The 20,659-nt window shown below is 36.3% G+C and overlaps 1 protein-coding gene across 1 annotated transcript in view; it reads right to left on the bottom strand.

Annotated features, from left to right (window-relative positions):
• Positions 1–7,763: 7,763 nt before the first annotated feature.
• The window catches only part of LOC139444037 (GATA zinc finger domain-containing protein 10-like), a 31,870-nt gene continuing 18,974 nt past the window's right edge, over positions 7,764–20,659 (bottom strand). Inside the window, exons 4-5 of the mRNA XM_071224940.1 lie at positions 8,914–9,463; positions 7,764–8,748 (exon numbers count right to left, since the gene is read on the bottom strand). Coding sequence (XP_071081041.1) covers positions 8,619–8,748; positions 8,914–9,463 — 680 coding nt within the window. The 3' untranslated portion in view covers positions 7,764–8,618. The remainder of the gene's footprint in view (positions 8,749–8,913; positions 9,464–20,659) is intronic.

Consider the following 20,659-nt stretch of genomic DNA (forward strand, 5'->3'; position numbering starts at 1 on the left):
CCTGAGTGTAAAGTTATTGGACGGCTATTGCAAAGTTACGTAGGTTGAATCGGGCTCAAAATTAAGTTATTGTCGCGAATGGGTCTAGGGTACTTATCATAAAAGAATGGAGGCATAATATAAATGGATTATCGGGGAGGCATTGTACTGTGTTATTCCTGGTGTACAAGTCCAACCATGACCTTTACATTGACCGTGTCCAGATACTACTGGAACACCCCTTTACCACACCACGCCAGTTGATATAGTGCAGCGTTGTGTGTGAACATATTTCAATACTATACCAAGTAGTGAAGTGAGACGCACTTCCTATATTTCCCTTCAAACGATTTTCCGATTCCATTTGGTTGAAAGATCAGTAAACTCTATCTCTACATTCAGAAGTGATAAGAATTACGTTGTCACCATTATTATAAGGCTGTCATATTTCAGAATATATATTTATGTCCCTTCAAATTATTTATTGGCAGTGGTGAAGCCTCGTGGTTAAGGCGTTCACACGTCATACCGAATCCCCGATCTTTGTACCTTTGGGCTCCCCTCCTCCCCCCTCCCCCACCGCCGTGATAATATGACTAAAATGATATTCAAAAGTGACATCAACTACAATTCACTTCCAATAACCCTTTCTGTCACATATAGCATTGTGTTTCGCTTAAACGGGGTTGTGCAATATACTCGACATATCTGTCTTTTTACAGATTACTGTATTATTTACACGTTATTGTACCACATGGTAAGCAATCAGTTTGTATATTAAACATGAATCTATGAATCAGTCACTGACATTTTATTGTCCAATGTACCATTCAGTATTCCATATTAGCTGTACATCTTCAAATGCCACATTTTCTCTGCTTCAATTGGTTAAACGAAGTCAGATCGGTGGAGTACTATTCAACGATCATATGTACACACGGATATCCCTAAATTAAAAGTTTACTATTTATTTGTTATTTATATTAATCTGTTTGCATTATGATTAAATAGTTTATTTCGTAATATAAATACGACGTATTGACAATTGTATATAAAAATGTACTAAATACCCTTGTAGCGATAACAGTTGAATAACCTTGTCTCTTTGATCTCATTATGCCACACTGTTTTTACCTGTTCTACGGATCAGCCGACTGTAAATTATGTTGAAATAGAACAGAATCAGAATTTGCTACCTTTTTATCCCGCCGATAATCTGATAGCATAATACATCCAAAAAATATTTTCTAAACAAGGACCCACTGACGTTAATGTATTAAACTTGAGAGTCAAAATAAAGTTTGTTGTTCTTGAAATTGATAGAATGGATAGATGAACAACAGTATTCCCGTTGATTTACATCAGAGTTGCAGGCTCTTCTCCCACATTAAACCATTATCATTTTTTAAATACCAGCTGACCTGTATTGGAGCAGTAACCAAACAAAATGATTTTTTCTGTAAAAAATCTTTAAAGCAAGTAAAACAGGTGTGACCTTACATTAATAACACTGCCACAGTAGAGATACAATTCAAATTGTTCGAACAAGATTCAAATTGACCTCCCAACTTGTTCTCTTCTATTACCAAAACAAACGCACAATTTGATTAGTCCATGAAAAACTACAATTGGTCAAATATAACCTTTATGCTTAAATACATAAATGCTATACATTTACTCTGATATATTACAGACGTACTTTATTGTTTATACAAACCGTCAGTGTAGTCCTTCACACTATGATGCCAACAGATACAGAAAGGGCTGATGTTTCTGTGTACATACCTACAAGATGTTTCTCCATGCTAGTCGGTGTTCCTGTCTCCGTGCATACATGTCGTGCATCCTGTCTCATTATGTTATATGTTCAAGTCTTTCAATGTTCACATAGTTTCTACATTGTAGACGACCAGTACGGTTCTAGTTTTCAAATGACCACTTTCTCAATAAAATGAGGAAACCTACCGTTGCCTTTCTTTGTATTTTCGTTGAGATACTCAAGTGAAGATAACTTTAACAGTGCGGTTACGTCCACTGCGAGTCAATACACTCACTGCTCATTATATGCACGATGACAAAAGAGTTCCCCTGTTTCTGCCCAAGCATGTACATCCTCGATTGTCCAGTGCATTACATGTCCTTTCTATTACGATACATATCCTGGGCCAGGTCCGCACCAGAGCTTCGTTTTTTTAAGTGAGTGTGTCTGTCCATCGCTGTTATCGCTAAAATGAGACCAGGGCCCACTTGCACAAAGCGATCTTAGTGCTGAGACTATTGTAAGCCTATGTTAAAGTATGGGAGTTACGATCATCTTAGCGCTAAGATCGCTTTGTGCAAGTGGGCCCCAGAACTTGTCTCGCACACTAGTCCTGCCATTTGAAGCGGACTCAAAACGAAGCTATGGCATGAAGGATAGGATAGTGATATAATACAAGGGACAATCGAGGTTACAATTATATCATATATAAATATATTTGCAGTTAATTTGGTTTCATCTTGTATAACGACCCGGGCACAGATGAACCCAGTACCCCTTGCATGCCATAAGCAGATGTGAAATGAGGTTTAACGTTGCGTTCAAGAATATTGCACCTGTATAGCGACGTACATAGACATGTGTGGGTGGCTGTTTGTACTATTCCGGATTAATGTCGGTTTTATTGTGTGAGACTACTGGGATACCATGTCGTTGTTTTAACATGGATACCCGACTCAGACAGATTAAAATCAGACTCTTAGCCCACCAATCCTTGCGTTATTCCCTGAATTCCGAGCGCCAGGCAGGGTAACAAGTACTAGTATGAGCTTTCAACGTCTTTGGACACGGGGGCGGTCTTTGTCATAATAACAGACTATGGATACAGGTGGATACAGTGTGTGACTTTGTTTGCCACGTGTCCCTATGGAAGGGGTGCCAAGAACAACATACTTGCCTTACCTGGACACGACGGCATTCAATCCGCCGTGTAATAACTGGAATATGAATGAGTGAATATATGGTTTACGCAGCGGTCAACAATCCGGTGTCTTCACTCATTCATTCTTCTCATCCGTACATCGGTAATATAAATCAAATTGGAATGTAAATGACATATAAATGACACACATTTGAATAAATGCAGATGTATTGTTGACGGGGCGCAGGGTGAAATTCAATATCGAAACCTGATCGATTCTTACCATGCCAACAAACACGCTTTGAAAGCAATGTCTCTATATCACGGTGATTGGAGAGCAACAGTTTCGTTTCAAGCAACATTTCAATTAAATTATGTTTGGTGCATTTACAATTTAGAGATACATATGTGGTTAATGCCGTATCCTTTTCTTTGGAGCCAACGTCTTCACGTTTCTAAGGCTACCAGAGTGATGGGACCAAAATCAGCATAACATTTTACCATAGAAACCCGAGGTAAAATATAACTCTCATCATTTCTATATTGCAGTGCGTTTACATAGTGTTTCGTTATATAAATCACAAACGTTCACAAATAACGATAACAAAATACTTTATTTTCTGACATGTCATGAGCAATACATCACACCCACGGAATGTTCATTCGTTACAATGAAATATACATGGGGCAAGAAGGACGCATATGCATAGTTCATTATCTACTTGAATAAATCCCTTTAGTACCATTTATTGTATATATTCTACGTTAATACCATGATATTCCAACATTGAAGAGTTAGTCATTTCTTGCAATGGAATATACAAAGGTTACACATTACCCTTAAAAAAAATCATTATAGCATCGCCCACACGATATACATTCTTGACGACACATGATACTGAACTTGTGAAAATTAATATTCAAGATATAAGTTTTATTAGCGTTAAATACCTAAAGCATAGGCTGCTTAAATTAAATGGTAACGAGAGTTTCCTGTGTTCAACGCGGTACCAAACCTTCATGTCTGTGTAATGTCAACGAATAAACGAGTCCGGAGTCGACAAAACAATGACCAACAGAATGATTTGTTTGTTTGTTTGTTTGTTATTTAACGCAGCATCCCCTTATTCACCTCTTACGACAAGCATAGTAGCATGTTACGGCAAGCATGGGTTGCTGAAGACCTGTTCTAGCCCGGATCTTCACGGGTGACCAACAGAATGAGAAGATCCGGAACAGATCTCAAACGAGTCAGCGAAGACACAGTAAAGTGTATTTCAGTTATAGAACGGAATGTTTGCTAAATACTGTGGACAAACAACATTATACAGCTTTTTGGCATTTTGGTTGGGCAAGCGGATAGGGCGTCTGCCCCAAGAGTGGAAGGTCGGAGGTTCGAACCTCGGCCGTGTCATACCAAAGGACGTTAAAAGATGGTACTTGTTGTTCCAACGCTGGCGCTAGGTACTAAGGCGATTAAACAAGTCAGTTAGTAGTCAGTTTGGAGTCAGTTTGTAGTGTCTGAGTGGAGGTATCAATGTCAAACTGGGGCAGGATATTTCAGTGAGCTAGCACCATAAACAAGCATAAGACTAGAACAAGCAGATGTACACGCACGCAATCAAACACGTCGCTACATAAGTTCTAAAATCTTGATTCCGACGTTTTACCCCATTTCACCTCACTTCACATTTGGATGGACACCAGAAGAGCATAAATACATAGGATAATAACAGAGTAGATTCTAAGATTCCACTCACCGACAATGAAGTGTGGAGACTTCAATCTATACAAGTAGTATCATGTATCAACTATTGCCAACTGATACTAAAGCACGACAAAATGAACACTTGATCAAAGTTTGGTAGAAATCGCTCCAAAAACATTTTCTCGCATATGTTCCGGAAACGAAAGCAGTATAATTCGATTGTGTTTCCGTTGACAGTAACAACAAATGAAAGAGACGGGCCACACTTCACAACTCGGACAACGTTTCTAAGAGATATATCTTGAACTGTGTTAAAACTGCACACTAGAAATCAAGAGCGTCAGGCAAGCGTGTATCCATAACCTGTTCAGGCTTCAATAATACCACCATCAGTTAAATACTCAGATAAGTTTCCTAGTTTCACAAGTGTAGTTGGCATATTTGATATGTGAAAAAGCCTTGTTCAAAGAACAAATACATGACAAATGCACAAAAGAAGGTGTTAATTACTAAATAACAATCGACAAAAATAACCCATTTTTACTCAAACAACTGACTGACTGAGTATGGTTTTACGCCGCTTTTAGCAATATTCCAGGAATATCACGGCGGGGGACACCAGAAAAGGGCTTCACACATTGTACCCATGTCGGGAATCGAACCCGGGTCTTCGACGTGACAAGCGAACGCTTTAACCACTAGGCTATCCGTCCACCCTTACTCAATCAAAAGATTTACCAAAAGATGTACGACTTCAACCACTTCAAATAATGTGTAGTGCCAATTTGACTAACTATAGGGGTTGTGTATGAATGTATTTATAAGAAAGCATTTCTTTGGAAGTAGCAAGGTCAAGTCATTTATTAAAAAAGTCTTAAAAAATTCGAGGAATACTTGTTGGTAGGCACCTTCAGTTCTCCAGACCGGTCAGGTCATCGTTTATATCAACAACACTGTTCTTATGTGAATTCCATGTAAACTACTAACACCGTTGGAAATCAAATGGAGATACATCAACAAAAAGAACATGTTTAGGATATTTATCACCTAATTGACTGCTATAAGTAAACATATACTAGTATACACAAGGAATTAATTTAGCACCACTCCATATTTCCAAATGAAATCGACTTTTATTCTAAAATGGTATGATGTATATATTTTCTGATGAAACATATTTGTTTTTGTTTACAAAGTTGGGTACTCATATTGACATACAAAAACCGAAAGTGGTTATGTAATGACACATTTTTTGTAACCATTCCATGGTGATATTAATTTGACTACCATCTCAATTGCTTCATCTCCTTCTTTGCATAATATTTGAATACTGACCCAGTTTTAGGGACCATCTGAAAGGAACATACAATATTCTTGTATCAAATATTCATCAGATGTCAGTGGCATCGTAGACATTTTTCAAAATGAGATCAATGTCATATGTAGATATTTAAAAAATATACCGGTAATCAGTTCAGAATATTTTAAAATGGAGTCTTACTTAACTTTTTCCCAGGTGTACATATGTTTACCCCCAACATGACCAATCTGACAGTGAGTTCATTTGTATAACAAGAAAACTGATATGTACAACTACTGGTCTATTGCACTTTGAATTGCTTTGAGTTTACCATTATCATGGTATAAATTGGGTAGAAATACTTAATACAGCTTTATGTTATACAATATAATGCTTAAAGTTATTACTGTTTTATGAACACTAATAAAATGCCAGAACCAGTTATTTTTAACTCAAGACCAACACGAATTACAGCATATCAGAATATGGTCAAAATGTTTGTTATCTATTAAAAAAGAAACAACAATCCTAAATAATGGATCTTTCATGACATAACTTGTTGTGATACTGCTAGTATATATAGTCATGTGGATTACGTCGTTTGGCAGACAATTAATATTTAGTTTAATTTTAAGGAAGAAATTATCTGTGTTGACTTTCCATTGACTACACAGGAGTCATGGCCCTACTGTCAATGACATCAGTTTCTATTGCATGTGGTGTGATGTTACTGTCAGTGGATCACAAGACATATATATTGTATATCATACACACATACACTGAACCTTAAGTATTGCCACTGACAATAAATAATGTACAATGTCAATAGTTACATATTATACACTGCCTTGACAATGACAAATGCTATTCTGCCATCAGTGATCAATGGTATTGCATACATTGTAAATGTTGTGATTTACCAAATAAGATAACCACAATGACTCCCATTTCTCTCATATGTAAATACCAATACAGGGCATCGCATCTGTTGTACTGTCAACTGATAACAATAAAGCCAGATCATTTCATACTCCCGTTTCATGGAAGTAACAAAATACTTCAACATCAGAATGCTTAACATTTTGATTGGAAATGCGATGTTTTGTTCAAGTTTTGTTTCCATCACTGTTTAAGTGAAATTAACCAACAATAAACCCTGATAATTGTTGTTTTTGTACTATCCTGCCTCATTGGATGAAATTCATAAATCAAGAAAATGAAGTACGGTAACCTTGGTAACACGTATAAGCAAATCCCTTCATACAATAACAGAGGACATACCAAGTATTAACAAAAAGACAAGTTTTTGTCAGAGGTAGATGGACATGATTTAAACTTGTCAGTAGTTACCATTTCAATGGATTTGATAATTTTGTTATCTTGTTTTCTTCAGATATTATTGACAAGTTTTAATGTAAGCAGGTATATGTCAAAGTGTAACAAATGTTAAACTTCAAGAAGACAATACATATATAATGAATGTAAATGTGGAGACAAATACAGAAATATGTTGACACCAATATACCAATGGTCTCAAATTGAAACATTGTGCCACAGGTACTGTAGCTCACCTGCTGTGGAGTAAAGTCCAAAAGATGTTCAGCTTTCAGTATGGTCTCAGTGCAAATGTAAAAATTTTAAATATTACAAAAAACAGAACATGTTTAGACACAGCATTACTTACAAATGTACCAAATATCATAACTTTTTCAAACAATCTGGTTGTGTCAAACCTCATGAAAAAATTAGGGCGTCATCTTAATTGAGAGGAAATATGTGAAGTTTCAGCTTCATTGGTCCTCTGGTTTCTGATGAGATGTTTCTGATGGTTGACACTCAATGGACGATGAATAATTGACACGTGAGAAACAGCTCAAATAACTTTAAGTTATGTGAGCTAAAATTTAAAATACTGAATTATAGTGAAAAGTTACATAAATCTCATGTATTGTCTGTAGGGCAAAGTTGGCGACATTGTCACGAGATTCCCACTGCACTGATTCTATTGCTCTGTGTCCACAGAATAAAAAAGTGGTCATTGCCCTAATAATTGGTGGATACATTCACCAGACTAAGACTGAAATATTCAGACTGCGGATAACTGTGTATACAGGTTACCATTATTTTATTTATTTCGTTGAGATATGAAGATGACCTGGTTCATGGAGCTTTCTTCTTAGTGACTAAAGCATGTTTGCTTCTTCAACTTATGACCATCAGTATGTTCATGTCAACACCAACCAGTGCTTTCTTACATAAACATATATGTGTAAAGGACTGTTAAATGTTTGGACGGTTGTGAAAACATATATAAGTAGTATAAACTTCTTAAGCATAAAAAATACTGAGCACAGAAAACATCATATAAAGGGTACATATTATGCATCCTTACTGTATATGTATGCATCGATAAAACAACCCATGCTTCAGTTGCAACATAAATCAAACAAGTAATTTTATATCTTATTAAAATGATATTATTTACACCAACAAGAACATTTTGAAATTCATCAGAAACTAATAACAAAACACTTGTAGAAACTAAAGACAGAAAACATGATATACTTCATGAAAGGAATGACAATTTGGTTTTCAAGGTATATGTGCAGCAGAAAATATTGGGACAAATCTAACTACATTTGATATATTCCTCTCATTGAAAATGAAATGTTGTGTGAAACTAAATGGTTGACCTCATTCCCAAAAAGTCACAAGTGATATTTACTTATTACTAAGGAACTTGATTTTGAAGTGGTACATGTTCTCCCTCTTGAGTTTGCATTTGTTGCACGGGAACATGTTCTACAGGAATTTGCTGCTGCTGCTGTTGCTGTTCTAGTGAACCTTGTTGCTGCTGTTGTAGTTGCTGCTGCTGTTGTTGTTGCTGTTGCTGCTGTTCCAGTGAACCTTGTTGTCCCTGTGCCTGTTGTGGCTGAGATAGATGTTGATCCTGAGTCAATTGTTGCTGTTCTTGTTGCTGTACCTGCTGCTGCTGCTGTTGTTGCTGCATTTCATTTTGCAGCTGCTGCTGCTGTTGTTCTTGCTGCTGTTGTAGATGCTGCTGCTGTTGTTGTTGTTGCTGCTGCTGTTGCTGCTGTTCCAGTGATCCTTGTTGCTGCTGTTGTAGTTGCTGCTGCTGTTGTTGTTGCTGTTGCTGCTGTTCCAGTGAACCTTGTTGTCCCTGTGCCTGTTGTGGCTGAGATAGATGTTGATCCTGAGTCAATTGTTGCTGTTCTTGTTGCTGTACCTGCTGCTCATTCTGCTGCTGCTGCTGCTGTTGTTGCTGCATTTCATTTTGCCGTTGCTGTTGCTGTTGGTCAACAACGTCCTGCTTGGACTGGTCCTGTGGCACATGGACTTGCTGTTCTTGTTGCTGTACCTGTCCATTGTCTGTTGGAGCAGTAAGTGGTGGCACTGCCTTGTCAGCTTCATGCTTGGCTCTCCTCTGAGCGGTAATAAACTCTACATACTCTACATAACCATCATGGTCCAAGTCATCATCATCCAAGACAGAATCGACAATCTTTGCAATTTCATCATCACTAAGTTTCCGTTTTCCAGTTAGTGCTTCACCCTCTGAAAGATACACAGGACATTTGTTAAATTTTACCTTCCATGGCATTTCTTTAGAACTGAAATAATATTGATTGATCACTGTTTTCTTCATTTCAAGACAGACTGATAAAGAAGATTAATACGTATGCAAATATGAAGAGACTTAAAAACGATTAAAGGGGAAGTGTACACGCAAAAATCACTTTCTTTCTTTTTCTAAACAAAAAGCAATTTTAGAATTAGTTAGTATCTGTGTTTGAAAATATACACTCATTTTTTTTCACAGTGAAAGTAGGAAGCTCACAATAGTACGAAAGTGATATGCCGTTATGAGGCCTTCGTTTTACGAGCAAAATAGGCCTGAGTTATCCCCCTTAGATTATGACGTAATTGGTGCCAATTCAACTGGGTCCCTGTCTATTCTCAACGCAAAAGATATCAAGGACCAGTTTGCGGTAAAACAACATGGTCTACGACACACTCCGGCGCAGTGGTGACTCAGCATAACACAATTCTGGCTGGCATCTGAGATGCTAGAATCACAAAACTGTACCTACACCACGTGAAGCGGCTCTAACAAAGCATGATGACGTCATAATGTTTATCAATTGGCACCAATGACGTCATATTGCAAGGGGCATAAGCCATGGTGTTTTTGTTATGGAAATAGAACACTTGGTAAATGTGAAAAATATAAATCGTTTTAGTGCAAAAAATATGTTAATTAAATATGATATTTTCATATTTTTGTCTATGACACTTCTATGTTAACACTTTTAATGTGGAAAAAGTACAAGAAAAAATGGTTCATTTCCGTGTGAACTTGCCCTTTAAGCATCACAGCAGCAGATTCGGTGTTTCATACATCTGACACTTAGAACACACTGTTGTATGCAAGAATCTGGATGACTTTCATAGAACTCTGCCTTGGGTATATGCCTTGGGTATAACTACATCTGAACTATTACTTATGGGTGTTAAAGAGAAAAGTTAAGAGATGTGAAAAGCACATATTCAAACATAATTTTAAGGAACTAAATCTTTATTCTATTAAATGGTTCTACCCTTGCCCTAATTTCCAAATAGAGGATATTCTCAGAAGTATCAGGTTCAGGTATTCAGTATGAAATCAATATGTAATGCTGGAGTTGACAAAAATCATATGTGTTTTTTATCATAGCATTTAACAAAATTTGTAAAACAGCCAACTTAGACTATTCTAGAAGTGAAAATCTATTGTTTACTCCCAAAATCTAACCCACATGACATAAACACACCACAAGCTATAGTCCAAACTGACCTGTGGACAAAGTTGGGTTTAATCTCTGAACAGCAGTTAAATGCAAGACTGTCTGTCCACCAGGAAACCATGTCACAAACCTTCAACCATATTGCGATATGATCTAAATGTGTTTGTATGTTGAGAACATATGTAAATAAGTGTATTTCTGTAGGTTTTGTCAAAAGTGAAAAATAAATTTAACTCTTCCTCATACAGCAGATCTCAGATGAATACAGTGTCTTATACACCCTGAGTTACCGCACTTGAGTAAGCTCTACTATTGGCGGCCAAGCATCTTGACTACAAGATCGCCCCGTTCAAAAGGCTAAAAAGCAAGGCACTATTTTGATCTTTAAAAAAGAAGGGCAATATATTCTAATAAGTGTCACAACACACACCTAAACATCACAATATATCGCAATTGAAATGCCAGGCAATACACAGTCCTAGTAACAACAAATGAAAGTAGTAGTAAGAATATGCCATCTTCCTTCCAGGAAATATGTTCAATAAAAATTGGGTTAAAAGTCAAGTTGATATAACATCTCCTCAGCATATCCATGTATGGTCATATTCCCCCAAAATGGAAAAATTATTTTCAACAATTCTAGTTTTTCAGGATAAACTACAATAAATAGATAAAAGATATTTGCTTAGTTGGTGTTGCTAGATATTCAAAGCTAAAGAAGCAGTGCAGTGTATTATCTCATAAATACATTTGTTCATCACATTGCCTGTACCAAAAACGTTGTTGAAAGTTCATGGCAAATGGTTAGTATACTTTCTACCTTATGTTCTACAGCTCAAAAGAGCTTCCATGTTATTCCTCTGCTGTTAAACATAATAAATTAATGAAGAAAATCATAACATGACGAGATGTTGTGTCAACATTTTATTCACCAAATATGACAATCTTAACTTTTAAAAATAGATTTCTAAAAGTTTGAGATGCAAAGTATGTAATAGTGAAACCCATTCTCAAAGACAAACAATCCTTGTACTAACTGATGTTGAAAATGCAATTTTAGTAATGTCAAAGCATTCAACATATATTATCCTCAGCTGGATTTACAACAGATGTAAGTTAGACTTAAACAACTTCCCATGTACATAATAAAAGTACTTCTTCATATAAAAACAAATAAAACAACATAAAACAAATCAGATGACTAAATCCTTCACTTCAAAGCTTCGCTGGTAGCAAGAATTAAATATATATATATCATTATTTACATTGATAATAGTAAGTATTCAGAAATGGAATGTTTTTAGTAGAAATATCAGTATCAAAGGTTATTAAAATACAGGTATATTGACTTGATTAATATATTGACTTTGGCACCAAACAGGCTGTGACTGAGTTGACTCCAAATGAGCCACAAAAACTCTTATATATCCATGCATATTCCATGTAATATTACAGCATCATAATGAATTTCCTATGTGCCCCTGTACACTGAACATTCTGCAGTGTATAGGATGGGGCTGGGATTAGTATTGGAGACAGGACATTTTCAGTCACTGCTTCAAAACATGTAATTTGTGTCTGTGAAAGGACAAAACCAATTCAGAATTTTTCAGGAAACCTAGTATATCCAGAGACCAATGTATTTTGGGGTAAAACTTGAGAACAAATCATATTTTCTGGAGCAAATAATCGTTTTCAGAAAAATACCCCCACCACCCATCCAAATGAAAGGCCCGTAACTCAATAACTACATTAAAACATTGGAATATCGTGAATGTATCATTGACAGTATGATGCCGGGACTTGGTGGTCACTTCAATAGTATGACATACAGTATGAGCTCCAGGATTAACAAAGTGATTTTAAATGAAGATGACATAAGTCTCTGGGAGTCTCTGTTCCGATACTTAATACAGAAAAATGTGGTATGCACTATCTGAACTGGTAGTGACACCCTAAAACTTGAGAAATGCTCTATTACGAAAGACGTTCATTGCCAGAAAATAACCAGGCTCTATTATTTGACGAAACAGATTCCATTTGACGAAAAACACAACACAGTGGTGGCAATCACATACAAATGAGGAGGAAAACTACTTAATTCTATATTTAGCAATTTGTGAATGTACACCACTTGCCAAGTGGTGCCATGATAAAATGATTTGGAGACTATATTGGTAAATTCACATGTACTTCCAAAATGACCAAAAAATATGATGGCAATGAATTTGTAAATCTTTGGTGTTCATTATATGCAATCTAAACAGACCAATTGTTTACGATGTCTAAGTATGTTTAAAGAGCTTGGGGAAATGAGGTCTCTTGGTAGTAGTAGGATTGTCCATTTGTAAAAAGCAAAACATTTCTTTAAAAAGAAATCACAATATAATAGTCATAATCAAGCTATCCAAATTGAGTGCAAATGTCACATAACAACCTATCAGTGAGTGAGTAGTGGTTTAAGCATTTAAGCAATATTCCAGACATTCTATCTATAAAATAGATATTATATTAAATGGATTCCACACACACAAATGTGGGGAATCAACAAACCTGGGTCATCAGCCTGATGAAGCATCACCAGTCAGCTTATCACAGCAACCCCTCCACCCATGAGACACTTGGTATAAGTTGTGGGATTCCTATTCATTGGTAATAACAACATAACATCATTTTGGCAACTTGCCTTCTTCTTTGGATACTAGAATATCAAAACGGTTCCTTGGAATTTGATGCCTGCTTGCAATTACTCTAATATATGTTTATGGAATATCAAAACTATATGAGCAACATAATATGTTGTACACATCAAAGAGACACATATGTACTAAACAGGGAGCGTTTGTACTCCCCCGTGTTAAACTACGCCTACTGTATATGTACAGTTTTGATTTCACTTTTGATTAGATGCCTTCCTCTTTGTGTAAGATGCATATAGCATACACAACGTGCAGGTGTCTAGCATTAATTGCACTACATATGGAACACACTTCACAAAATATTCAAAGAACGACCCAATATTACCACATCATATCAGGGAAATCCATGTCATGGAAATATCATAAAGTATCAAGATAGAAATAAAATCTAAATTTCTCCTACATTTACAGATAGAGGGTTCCTCACCATGTGTGCCCAGGCACTAAAGCTCTCCTGTAATTGTTTTCATAACACTTAAAATGAAAATCATAAGGTCTTTCAGGCTTGTCATATGCATTTGAGACATCCCTCTACGGAACATGTATGAAAAGGTAATTTTAATAAATAACTACAATTGTACCATTTGGATCTGTGTTGGTGAATCATGCAAATGTGCTTGTCACAAAACATAAAGTTGTCTCCTTGTATCAGTTTGGCCCTATGAAAAGACCAGAAACTAAGTAGTGTTTGGAGGGTTATGAATCAAAAATCAAAATATTGTTTTATTCAAATGCTTTTTCCTCAAATGATCTTGAACACAAGACGTGACCATGTTTCAGGTTTTTTATTAAAATAGTTACTACACTTCTGACCTTCACATATTTGAAACCGCCAGCGGAAGGTACGGAGTTTGATCCCCGACCGCATCATACCAAAAGACGTTAAAAGATGGTACTTGTTGTTACCCTGTCTGGCGCTCGGCATTATGGGCTTAAAAAAGGACTAGTCGGCTCGGAGTCAGTATACTGTGTCTGAGTGGGGTATTCATGTTAAACTGCAGCATGGTATCTCAGTGAGCTGGCACTATAAATCAGCATCAGTCCGGACTAGTACAAGCAGCCACACACACATGGCATGCACGTTGCTATATAAGTGCAATAATCTTGGATGCGACGTTAAACTCAATTTCACCTCACCTCACATATTTGAACCCAGGGTATGGTTTCATGAAAACTAATTATTTTTCAAAAATTGTATTGGCCTTGATCATGATAATGCCCATACAAGGATATTGATATTTCATTAAAACTAACTGCTGACTGATGTTTTCACAGAGAAATAAGGATGAAGCTTAGTGACATCTATGATGGACAAGTGTTGAGATCTTATACAAATGCTACCATGAAGTAAAAGCATCTAAAACAGCTGTAAAAAGACAGTTACACACATAAACATAACAAGTTCAAGAGTAATATCAGAATCTAACATCCCTTTTGATGAATTTGACATTGAAAGGCACATACAATCAACGATTCATAGTCTGGTATACACTCACACTCTGAGTGTCCACATTTGCACAGCAGCACATCACATAAACTTCATCACCTGACCCAAACACAAAACCACTCCCAACAATGTTCACCCAGCAAACCTAAGTAACAATGCATTCATAAATTATCCATTCATTACAAGTAAACTGTCAGGTGCAATTCAAACATATTCTAATGTGCAGTGATCTTTATGTTGTTCTGACATATTCTTTTCATGTTCCCCTAGTGGGACTTGTCTTATCTCCTTATATAAGATCATAAGGAAAGGACATAAACTGAAGCAGATACATGCTTTCAATTACCTTGATTTGAGATTGAATGGTAGGTATTTCAGGCATAAAATGTTTCTTCATATGCTTTCCTTTCTCACATCCATTATTTATATATCATATGATAGCAAATATCAATAATGGTTTGATGGTATTAGGCCTGAAAAAGTCATCCAGTTCCCTCTTAATAGATTTTGTTTGTTTGTTGTTTGCCGCATTCAGCAATATCCCAGCTATGTGACAACAACCTGTAAATAATCGAGTCTGGATCAGACAATCCAGTGACTTGTGAGCAACTTATATTGTGATCCATGCTGTCGGGTAAGAGACCACAGCATCAACCAAGTCACCGAGCTTGACCACCCGATCCATTTGGTTGCCCCTTATTACCAGCACAGGTTGCTCGGAACCTCTTCTAACCTGGAACCCAGAATTAATATCCTAATAAGACCAATTTGTTTGGCGGTGCAACTACATGACAACAAGCCCACTACCCACAAAACCATGGAGATCTGTAGCACCTTCTTGACAGTGCGCATCCTGGTGAAGTCCACCAGAAGTATACAAAGAACATCAACAAAGGAAGAGTGATAACCAGATATAAAGGGTTTCCACCAAATAGTCACTTGGGCTTGATGCTGTTTTAAACGGTATCAGTCACCCTCTTAGTCCAGATAAAGCCCTTCATTGTGAAAGTCAAGATTTAGGAGCTTCATATTAGTGAATCATGATACATGATATTGTCCCTTTAGGCCTCCAAGAAGTCAATGTTTCTGGACATATGATCAGGGTTTTACATTCAAGAAATGATATGTTTCTGTGCTTGTTCAGATAAACACTTGACTTGCCTTTGCATGCATTAATAACAAGGTTTTAGAGTACATCACACATTGCACATATGAAGGAATAGAACACTTCACTGTGAAAAGCAAATGCTTAAAACACAAAGATGACAAACAGTTTTTTACTATCACTGTCAAAATAATTGCAAACCATGGCATGACCATAAAGTTTGAACATGACAAATTGGAACTCAAAAATTAACCACATAAAGTGTATTTGTTTAATTTGTATGACCCTTTATGTCATCCTCTGATTTAATCATTCTTCCTTTGTTGACTATTCTCTATCATTTACAAAGGATCAATCTCAGTCATTCAAATTCATAAGTAATCTTAAAAGCTCATTTACACATGGACACAAACTTCAGAAAACAAGATCAGGGCTCGATTTAAGGAGCTTCATTCAACTTGCACCAGGGGCATGTTGATATGAAAACCTGGTTGCACCAAACACTCAAGTGTCACCCTGGTCCAAATTTTTTTCAAAGTTGAAACATCAGAGCATAAACTACACTTAACATACAAAATTTCCGATCTCTGATTAGTGTGTCACGACTTTTAATACACATAGTAGAGGAACATGTGCACATAATTTTGAAGTACCCACAGTTTGAGGATGTCAGGCCCTAGACAGCATGACAAATTACACGAAACACAGAGATTAGTAAAATAGTACATTGTATATAAAGCCTAGACGTATAAGAGTGTTCAAAGATTAATGTTGTGTGGACAAGTAAGGCTTAGACACAAATTTGAACTTTTTGACATACTCTTGGAGCATGTTGACTTAATATTACCGGTAGGTTGCATTTTTCAGTAATAGGTTGCACTGGTGCATGTTTTATTCAGTTAAACCAAGCCCTGAATATGCATGCAAAAAAAATTAAATCTTCTGAAAAACAAGACACAAACCCATATTAACACATCCATTATTTTGTATGGCCAAATATTAAAAAATAAACAATGAAAAGTTTCTTGTGTTAAAGCTCAGTGCCCAGGTAGACAATATGTACATATCTGCCATCATGGTGATAAGAAAAAGCATGATCATGAACTAAGCCATTCCTTTGCACAAGCACGGTATCTCACTTTGTTAATAAACACTTACTTAAGAACAAACTTCCATTTTTGCTCCCCCCCTAACTAATGAAAGCAGTATTATGTAAGTTTGCAGATACACAATAATGATCATCTTGGAACCATTTCAACAAACAGATTCTGAAGAAAACGAGAATTTCAGCATATATCATGGATGCAATGCAAATGACAGTACTGGAATTACACTGATTTTCTTGTTGAAATTTTGAAAGGTAAATAACAAATATGGCAACAATTCTATGAACAGCTGATACCAGTTTGATAGTAAATTCAAAACCTCAACGCCAGGGAATATCTGCTTAACTGAAGAAACGGATTAAACTGAGCATAAAAGGCAAAATAGTGATGAAAATTATATGAATGGATCACTGAAAAAATGAGTCATGACACCAGGTGTTCATTTCATATAATCATCATCAGCCACAAATTATTGATGAAAAGTAAGACAGATTCCCCAAAGACAATACTACTGACATATTCACATATTAAACCTAACCAGAACATCAGTATGTACTGTGTCATAGGGAGCGAACATGTTGATCCTATTCTATCCCATATAAAAATGATTTTCCCAAAACCTAAATGATTTCTCCAAAACCATAGAAGAAAATACTGTATGTTCTAAAGGAACAAGTTTCACAACTTCTTTTAGTAAAAATTCCATCTCAAGAATGACCAAATGTATTTCATGTAATCCATGTTTGATCAAACTATCGATATTCTGTTCAACCATTGAGTCAAAATTTGAACGGTTTATCAAAAATATTTCACTGAGCATTCCACTTCATCAGTTCCACTGACACATGTACCAAGGAACTTCATGGTGTCAGCATTATTACAAGAATGACTTTTCTTAACAATCAAACAATCTTTCAAACTCATTATTCATTAGTTTAGTATTAGGTGTGAGATATACCTCTACCAAATATAACCTTTACAATCAGCTACAACATACAAACAATAATATCAAAAACAATATCCAAAAAGGTCTGGTCTGTTGAAATCCTTCAAAATAAATCCAAATATTCTGAACATTTAAGATGCTTTTGAGCTGAAATGATCAAATCAACCTTTTACAAATGACATTTTGGCCATCCACAAAACAAATCATTCAAAGAAACTTTGTCAAACTCAAACAGTATTTGGACAATGATGAGTGTCAAACTGCTGTTTACTGCTGGGGAGTCTCAGTGGGTGGTGGCTTCTGCTTTTCTTTATCCTGTGCACGTTTAAATTCAGCATACTCAATGTACCCATCCCCATTCATATCATTTTCTTTTAAAACAACATCAACGATATTGGAGATTTCTTCATCAGTGAACACTTTCACTTCTGGAGGAGGTGCAGAGCTGTCCTTGTTGCTAGCTTCTGAAAGAAACCAATAAAATGCTGTCAGATTGAGCTTCACTGGTCACAAATCTTCTTTCAAAGTCTAAAAAAGGCGTTATCTTTTCTTCACCTTTAATCTCAGTCTGTTAACTGAAATCAGAATTGGACCTCTGTACAATCTGGTTACTGCTTTAGGATTTCAAGGATGCATTTATCAAGTAGGCAAAAGGTCTTTCATAAGTTTCTTACTCAATCATTTCACCATCCTTGGCCACTATGATTATAAAAAATATCTTTTAATAATTTTCAATAATGAACTTCCCATCTGTTGTTATCATGATCTGACTTCATGTTATCCATTTGACTGACTAAAATATTACGTCTTCCTTTGATGTGTTTCAGAAGGGTTTGATGATGATGGTGTGTGTTCAGTCAGATCAAGACAACAACTGGGGTTGATCCTAGATGTTGTTACTGTATCCCATCATTCAGTTTGGTTACTAGGGTCTGACCATTTGAGATTCTGGGAAGGGCCTGAGAATTTTTTTTACAAAAATATTTTGTTCCAAAATTACTGGAAAAAAATTTCCTAAGGTTTTACTTAAAATAATAATTACTTGATGGCTATGCTGGATGTCCTAAGGAAATGTTATGAAAAAGAGAGGACAACTGTTTGTCTCCTTTCAGAGAAAAGCATTATGTATTTTGAATACATGTATGTAACCCAAAAAGTATTCTATCGCTAGTGAAAACTCAAACTGTTCCCAGAATATCAAATGGTTGGATATAATATTTCAGACATTCTATGTGTGACTACTGGGGCCACAAGGGGACATATATGTAACTGGTTGATCCAGTAGCCCTTAGAAGTGACACACAATAGCTGATAACAAACTATGAACAAATAAATGAATAAGGTAACCACAGCTAGGGTTGATCCCACAAGGATGGGTATATGCAGCACAGATGGGGCAGGGAGATGTTTCCAAACAGAAGGGCAAAGAAGTTAAAACCACTAGGCAACTGCTGGCATGCACATGTCATACTTATTGCTTCTAGATTCTTCATGAAAAGCGACAGTTAAAAAGGCTGAAAAGGGAATGTTGTCAATCTTGTTGCTTCTACAAACTGGTTAAAACTAAGCAAGACAAAGATTATCTATACAAATGTATATGTTAATTTCACCACCACCAGAAACCAGTTTGTATGCCCACTTGCACTAACCTCAACAGCTTGCATGATGTGTTAACAACAGGAGAGGCATTCCACTAGCACCAGTTATAAAACATTCTCATTTTCCATTCACAGTAACAGTTCCAAAAGTAATAAACAGACATTGGTGTCTTTGTTTGGTTGTAGTTTAATACTGCACTTAGCTATAACCCGGCCGCATGATGCCAGTCTGTAAGTAATTGAGTCTGGACCAGACAATCAAGTGATTGATACCATGAGCATCAATCCATGCAATTGAGATCGATGACATGCGTCAACCAAGTCAGTGAGCCTGACCACCCGATCCCGTTAGTCGCCTCTTACAACAAGCATAGTGGCCTAGTTGCAAGCATGGGTTGCTGAAGACCAATCCTACCCCGGATCTTCACGGGCCTGGTGTGTATGTGGACAAGTTGGAACGTGTTCAGTAGTGTGTGTGAAATCCAAAGATAGTGTTACACCTGATAGTGTTAGATCATTGGACTCTGAATTTAAACTTTCTTGAATTATTAACACTAAATGTTACAGTAATAACCAGTCTGACCGCAACAAATAAAAATTAAACTAATTTCATCAGTGCTATGGACCAAACCAGGACACAATAACTGTATGAAAGCCTTAAAAGTTTCTGTCACAAACATTCTGTAACAATGCCAAACATAACCTTGTTTTATTTCTCTAACACCTTAGACAGTTACAAACCTAACCATATGAAAACAATACCCATATCACAGTATAATAAATATGTTTATTGACAAAACCTCAAAAAGATACCATGTTGCACATCCAAGAAAACACTTCCATTCACAACCCAATATTTAACTATTCAAGGTTTCAAAGTAAACTGTCACAATTATTGAAATTAAACCCACCACTGCAACTTATACATGTACTTTAAAACCCTCTTCCCAATTTGATGGCATGTTTAATTTCATAGAATTCTATGTAACCATCATCATTATAATCTGGTTGTAAACCATGGTCAATTGCAACAGCTAATTCTTCATCAGATATGACCTTGATTGGA

The sequence above is a fragment of the Haliotis cracherodii genome, unplaced genomic scaffold (assembly GCF_022045235.1).
Source record: "Haliotis cracherodii isolate W230 unplaced genomic scaffold, xgHalCrac1.p SCAF_5, whole genome shotgun sequence".
Lineage (NCBI taxonomy): Eukaryota > Metazoa > Mollusca > Gastropoda > Lepetellida > Haliotidae > Haliotis > Haliotis cracherodii.